This window comes from Bos javanicus, chromosome 23 (assembly GCF_032452875.1).
Source record: "Bos javanicus breed banteng chromosome 23, ARS-OSU_banteng_1.0, whole genome shotgun sequence".
NCBI classification, from domain to species: Eukaryota; Metazoa; Chordata; class Mammalia; order Artiodactyla; family Bovidae; genus Bos; species Bos javanicus.
This window is the reverse complement of record NC_083890.1, coordinates 7,380,409-7,387,333: the sequence shown is the minus strand read 5'-3', so window position 1 is coordinate 7,387,333 and position 6,925 is coordinate 7,380,409. Positions and strand designations below refer to the sequence as shown.

The 6,925-nt window shown below is 47.9% G+C and overlaps 1 protein-coding gene across 3 annotated transcripts; it reads left to right on the top strand.

Annotated features, from left to right (window-relative positions):
* Positions 1-561: 561 nt before the first annotated feature.
* LOC133236081 (HLA class II histocompatibility antigen, DO alpha chain-like) lies at positions 562-6,664 on the top strand. 3 transcript variants are annotated; one of them, XM_061397868.1, is made up of 5 exons: positions 562-713; positions 5,005-5,253; positions 5,664-5,945; positions 6,041-6,202; positions 6,364-6,664. In XM_061397868.1, the coding sequence occupies exons 1-5, from the start codon at positions 632-634 to the stop codon at positions 6,423-6,425; spliced, it is 837 nt and encodes a 278-aa protein (XP_061253852.1). In that variant the 5' UTR covers positions 562-631; the 3' UTR covers positions 6,426-6,664. The 3 variants fall into 3 exon arrangements, with proteins under 3 accessions (XP_061253852.1, XP_061253854.1, XP_061253853.1); XM_061397869.1 differs by having other exon boundaries at positions 563-713; positions 6,041-6,176; XM_061397870.1 differs by lacking the exon at positions 6,041-6,202.
* Positions 6,665-6,925: the final 261 nt, after the last annotated feature.

Genomic DNA, 6,925 nt, shown 5'->3' with positions numbered 1-6,925 from the left:
TCGAAAAGAGTCAGACACGACTGAGCGACTGAACTGACCTGAACTGATTCAACATTTCCCTTTTAAAATTTCTATGTAATTTTTTTTCTTGGCTGTGCTGGAAAAAAAGATTTTGTGGGATCTTAGTTCCCCGGCCAGGGATCGGACCCACGTCCCCTACAGTGGGAGTTTGGAGTCCTAGCCACTGGATCGCCAAAGAACCCCCATATTTATTCTATTTTTCAACTCCAAATTGGTCCACAAAGACTTCCAAGATAAGTACGAGCCCCTACCCCACGGATCAAAGAGGATTTGCGCTTCGATGGTCTTTTCTCTGCCTTCAAAGGGTCCCCCTTGGAGAATGTAGGAACCCTGGGTCTAAGGCCCTCCCACCCCTCCTGACTTTCCTGTGGACAAGCCTCCCTGGGGCACCTGGGCCCACTGACCTCTTCCATCGTCTCATCCAGGCGCTTTCCTTCGCATCTTCCCCCAGCAACAGCTACCCCAACTGAGAGAATTTCTCTGATTGGCTGAACACAGCAGGGGGCTCCCCACCCCCACCCCAGAATCTGTTTGCTTCCTCTTTACCTCCACCTTCTTCCTTTACCCCCAACACCAAGCGGGACTTATTTGGTTAAAGCACCAGAGGGCAATGGTCCTCAGGGGGAGGCTGGTCCTGGGACTGCACACCTTGATGACCCTCCTGAGCCTCCAGGAAGTTGGGGCCATCAAGGGTGAGTGCTGAGGGCGCTGGGCGAGGAGAGGAGATTACGGGCGTGGGGTTACCCTTGCGATGATACAGAGTGTGAGCGGTTCCTCTCCGCTGGTTTACGGCAACTTCCGTTGCCAAGAGACTCCCCATCCCTCTCACCTCGATCAGGTCTGTCCTGGACCTAAAATACAGGCTCAGCCTGGCCACACTAGCCATGTTCTGGTGCCTCCTGTTCCTCCTTCCTTCCTTTCGTTTTTTAGATTTTTTTTTTTTAACTGTGGACCATTTTTAGAGTCTTCATCGAATTTGTTACAACATTGCTTCTGTTTTATGTTTTGGTTTTTTGGACGTGCGGCATTGTAGGATCTTAGCTACCCTCTGGCCAGGGATCGAACTTGTAACCCCTGCACTGAAAGGTGAAGCCTTAACCACTGGACCACCGAGAAAGTCCCCTTCCCCCCTCTCTGAGACCCAAACCTCCATCTTGCTGCCCAGCATCCTGATTTTTTAAAACAACTTTTATGTATTTATCTACTTGTGGCTGCTCTGGGTCTTCACTGCTGTGCATAGGCTTTCTCTAGCTGCAGCAAGCCAGGCTGCTCTCCAGTTGCAGTGTCTCGGCTTCCCTTACTGTGGAGCACAGGCTCGAGGGGGCCAGGGCTCGGTAGCTGCAGTGCACCAGCTTAGCTGCTCCATGGCATGTGGAATTTCCCCAGACCAGGGATCAAACCCGTGTCCCCTGCATTGGCAGGTGGATTTTTATCCACTGTACAACCAAGGAACTCCATCTTTTTTTTTAATTTATATTTTAAAATTTTGTGGCCAAGATGCACAGCATGTGTGATCTTAGTTCCCTGCCCAAGGATCAAACCCGCCTCCCCTGCATTGGAAGCATGGAGTCTTAACCACTGGACTGCCAAGGAAGTCCCAGCATCCTGATTTCTGCAGAACTTCCTGGTTTGAAATGTGCCCATTCACCTCCAGCTCTAGTACCATATTTTTTACCAGGTCAATAGAGAGTTGTTTATGTCTTTATCCTGCTCTGTTCACGAGCTCCTTGTCTGCAGGGCCCACAGCTGTTTTGTCTATATTCCTGGGGCCTGTATCGTGCTGCCCACATGGTGATTTCTCATGACTGCTCTGCAATTAATTTCATAGGATTATCAAGCCATCTTATCCACCGTCACCTAAACCCTAATTTCTAGAAAGCTGAGCCTCATTCATGTCAAGAGACACATTTAATCATAATGCTCTGAGCAGAAGAGATGGGACATGAACTTTGAACTTTGAATTCCTTTTCTATTGCTCTCTGCAATACCTTGGGCTGCCTTTTTCTACCCTTCTTAATTCTTACTCCTACAGCCATCTCCTGTTTTCCTTCACACCCACTTAAACTGCATTTCTGTGCCCACGGATGCTTTTTTTTTTTTTTGCCTTTGTTTTAAAAATTGAAGGATAATTCAGTTCAGTTCAGTTGCTCAGTTGAAGGATAATTGCTTTACAGAATTTTGTGGTTTTCTGTCATACATCAACAAGAATCAGCCATGGGTACACACCCATGTCCCCTCCCTTCCAAAACTCCCCCCCATCTCCCTCCCCACCCCACCCTTCTAGATTGTCACAGGGCCCCTGTTTGAGTTCCCTGAGTCATAGAGCAGATTCCCACTGGCCGTGTATTTCACATATGCAATTGTAAGTTTCCATGTTACTCTCTCCATGCATCTCACCCTCTCCCTCCTCCCCTCCCTCCTTGTCCATAGGTCTGCTCTCTATGTCTGTTTCTCCATTGCTGCCCTGAAAATAAAGTTACAAGTACCGTCTTTTTAGATTCCATATATATGTGTCATATACAATATTTATATTTCTCTTTCTGACTTACTTCACTCCGTATAAGAGGCTCTAGGTTCGCCCACCTCTTTAGAACTGACTCAAATCTGTCCCTTTTTATGGCTGAGTAATATTCCATTGTGTATATGTACCACAACTTCTTTATCCATTCATCTGTCGATGGGCATCTAGGTCGTATCCACGTTCTAGCTATTGTAAATAGTGCTGCAATGAACAATGGGATACATGTGTCTTTTTCAGTTTCGGTTTCCTCAGGGTATATGCCTAGGAGTGGGATTGCTGGGTCATATGGTGGTTTTATTCCTAGCTTTTTAAGGAGTCTCCATACTGTCTTCCATACTGGCTGTATCAGTTTACATTCCCACCAACAGTGCAAGAGCGTTCCCTTTTCTCCACACCCTCTCCAGCATTTATTGTTTGTAGACTTTTTGATGGATGGGCATTCTGACTGGTGTGAGGTGGTATCTCATTGTAGTTTTGATTTGCATTTCTCCAATAATGAGTGATGTTGAGCATCTTTTCATGTGTTTGTTAGCCATCTGTATGTCTTTGGGGAAATGTCTGTTTAGGTCTTTTTTCCCACTTTTTGATTGGGTTGTTTGTTTTTCTGGTATTGAGTTGTATGAGCTGCTTGTGTATTTTGGAAATTAATTCTTTGTCAGTTGTTTCCCTTGCTATTATTTTCTCCCATCTGAGGGTTGTCTTTTCGCCTTGTTTGTAGTTTCCTTTGCTGTGTGAAAGCTTTTATGTTTAATTAGGTCCCACTTGTTTATTTTTATTTCCATTACTCTAGGAGGTAGGTCATAGAAGATCTTGCTTTGATTTATGTCATCAAGTGTTGTGCCTATGTTTTCCTCTAAGAGTTTTATAGCTTCTGGTCTTACATTTAGGCTTTTAATCTATTTTGAGTTTCTCTTTGTGTATGGCATTAGGAAGTGTTCTAATTTCATTCTTTTGCATATAGCTGTCCAGTTTTCCCAGCACCACTTATTGAAGAGGCTATCTTTGCCCCATTGTATATTCTTGCCTCCTTTGTCAAAAATAAGGTACCCATAGGTCCGTGGGTTTATTTCTGGGCTTTCTGTCTTGTTCCATTGGTCGATATTTCTGTTTTTGTGCCAGTACCACACTGTCTTGATGACTGTAGCTTTGTAGTATAGTCTGAAGTCAGAAAGATTGATTCCACCAACTCCGTTCTTCTTTCTCAAGAGTACTTTGGCTATTTGGGGTCTTTTGTGTCTGTATACAAATTTTTATATTTCTTTTTGTTCTGGTTCTGTGAAAAATGCCATTGGTAATTTGATAGGCATTGGATTTAATCTGTAGATTGCAATTGGTAGTATAGTCATTTTCATAGTATTGATTCTTCCTACCCAGGAACATGGAGTATCTCTCCATCTGTTTATGGCATCTTTGATTTCTTTCATCAGTGTCTTATAATTTTCCATATACAGTTCTTTTGTCTCCTTAGGTAGGTTTATTCCTAGATATTTTGTTCTTTTTGTTGCAGTGGCAAATGGGATTGATTCCTTAATTTCTCTTTCTGATTTTTTCACTGTTAGTATATAGAAATGCAAGTGATTTCTGTGTATTGACCTTGTATCCCATGACTTTACTGAATTCACTGATTAGCTCTAATAGTTTCTTTTGGGTTTTCTATGTATAGTATCATGTCATCTGCAAACAGTGAGAGTTTTACTTCTTTTCCTATCTGGATTCCTTTTATGTATTTTTCTTCTCCGATTGCTGTAGCTAGGACTTCCAAAACTATGTTGAATAATAGTGGTGAGAGTGGACACCCTCACATTGTTCCTGATCTTAGAGGGAATGCTTTTAGTTTTTCACCATTGAGAATAATGTTTGCTGTGGGCTTATCATATACGGCCTTTACTATGTTGAGGTAGTTTCCTTCCTTGCCCATTTTTTGAAGCTTTTTTTTTTTTTTTATCATAAATGGGTCCTGAATTTTGTCAAAGGCTTTTTCTGCATTTATTGAGATGATCATATGGGTTTTATCTTTCAGTTTGTTAATATGGTGCATCACGCTGATTGATTTGCGTATATTGAAGAATCCTTGCATGCCATGGGTGCTCTTAACCTCAGTTAGTTTCTCCTCGTCCCACCCCTACTCTTCTCGTCTCACACACAGGACCCCACTGGACCGGTGATCAGAGTCAAGATTTAACTCTAGGGTCACAAGCCTGAGCTTAGGTGGTCTCTCTTCTTCCAGTGCAGTGTGCTGGGCCAAACCCTTGCCTCTGTGCTGGCCAGCCCCTCCATCCTCTCCCTTCCAACCCTCAGCAACTCCTCTGCTCTCTAGGGACCAACTCAGTGTTAGAACAGGGCTCTTCCCCCACGCAGAACCCAGGATGCGGCATAGCTCAGAGACTCAACCCATCACACCTGATGGATGAGAGCTGATACCTTTTCTTTTCTCCCCCTGACCCTGAACTCACCCAACACAGCTGACCACATGGGCTCCTATGGACCAGCCTTCTACCAGTCCTATGATGGTGCAGGTCAGTTCACGTATGATTTTGATGGAGAACAGCTGTTCTCTGTGGATCTGAAGAAGAGGGAGGCTGTGTGGCGTCTGCCTGAATTTGGCAACTTCGCCTACTTTGACCCGCAGAGCGGGCTGGTCAGTATCGCAATGATCAAAGCGCATCTGGAGGACTTGGTGAAGCGCTCCAACGGCACCAGAGCCCCCAACGGTACCAGGCCCTTCCCCTGCCCACCCCCAGGCCCCCAGCAAGCAGAGGAGGTCCAGAGAAGCCTCTGCCCCACCCCTCAGGCCTCTGTTGGCTCCCTGGCCCCACTCTCAAAATCTGAGACTTGTACTCAACCCTTTTCTTTCCCAGGAGGTTCTAGATCTCCTCAGATTCCTTAAGCAGCCTCTTCCTGTAGGAATGACCCCTCCTGCCTGGCAGATACGGCACCCCCTGGGCACCCCCTGGCCCTTCAGTCTCTTGTCCCTCTGTTCCCCGCTTCTGCCCTGGTGTCACCAGCCCAGAGCATCCACTGCTCTCAGAAGGCTGATACCAGGAAGCACCCCTCAGTCCATCCCTGATGAGGCCCCAGCTGGAGGCTGCTCCTGTGGGATTCAAGGCCTGCTTCTTCCTAGTGTCCCCCAGAGTGGCCGTGCTGCCCAAGTCTCTCGTGCAGCTGGGCGAGCCCAATGTCCTCATCTGCATCGTGGACAAAATCTTCCCCCCGGTCATCAACATCACCTGGCTGCGCAATGGCCATCCCGTCACCCAGGGCGTGACCCAGAGCAGCTTCTACGCGCAGCCTGACCACTCATTCCGGAAGTTCCACTACCTGACCTTTGTGCCCTTGGCGGACGACTTCTACGACTGCAAGGTGGAGCACTGGGGCCTGGACCAGCCGCTCTTTCAGCACTGGGGTACGGAGCCCCCTCTCCGCTACCCACCTCAGACCCGTGCATCCTTCACCCTGAACCCCTTTGCAGGACCCCCTGACCCTCCCTTTCTCTCCCAGAGCCCCAGGTGCCCACCGCGCTGCCTGACACCACAGGGACTCTGGTCTGTGCCCTCGGCCTGGTCCTTGGCTTAGGGGGCTTCCTCGGGGGCATCACCCTCATCATCACGGGCACGTGCCTGTCCAGCACCCCCAGGTGCTCCGGGGGTCTGGGGGAGGAAGGTGGGGACCTGCACAGGATGGGGGTGGAGGACGAGAGATTCCGGGAGGGGAGCAGGGACAAGCAGAGGGGAGGCGAGGGGGTCAGGTTGGAGGGAGGTGGGCAGAGAAAGGACCCAGAATTGTGAGCTTGAACCTTGACCATGTGGTTTTTGCTACTTTAGGTGATGGCCCTTCTGAGAGAAGCAAGTGTGAGACACCATTCAGCTTCCTGGCAAGTTTCTGACGGCCCTTGCCTGCTTGCGACTCCACCAAGTTCATCATGCTGACTTTGAATGGGATCAACCCTTGTCCTATAGGTCTCCTCCTTTTTGGCCCCCATACTCATGGCAGGGACTTGTGGGGAACCAATGCGTTCCTTTTCCCAGCCCCAACACACACACATGCGCACACACACACACACACACACAGTTTATTGGTCTACCCAAAGCCCTGGCCAGCAGCAGTAAAATTTTAAACAATGTTTGCACAGTGTCCATCTTCCCAGGCCTTAGCCAATTCTCTAAGGGTGTAAGGGACACTAGGGGAACTCCCAGGTGGCTCAGTGGGTAAAGACTCTGCCTGCTCTGCAGGAGATACGGGTTTGGTCCCTGGATCGGGAAGATCCCCTGGAAAAGAGCATGGCAACCCACTTCAGTATTCTTGCGTGGAGAACCCCATGGACAGAGGAGCCTGGTGGGCTACAGTCTGTGGGGTCCCAAACAGTTGGATATGACTGAAGGGACT

Excerpts from the sequence above, each read along its gene's own strand:
- LOC133236081 (XM_061397868.1), top strand. The coding sequence starts at position 632 with ATGGTCCTCAGGGGGAGGCTGGTCCTGGGACTGCACACCTTGATGACC. Across the intron at positions 5,254-5,663 it reads CGGCACCAGAGCCCCCAACG|TGTCCCCCAGAGTGGCCGTG; the intron begins GTACCAGGCCCT and ends GCTTCTTCCTAG. Across the intron at positions 5,946-6,040 it reads GCCGCTCTTTCAGCACTGGG|AGCCCCAGGTGCCCACCGCG; the intron begins GTACGGAGCCCC and ends TTTCTCTCCCAG.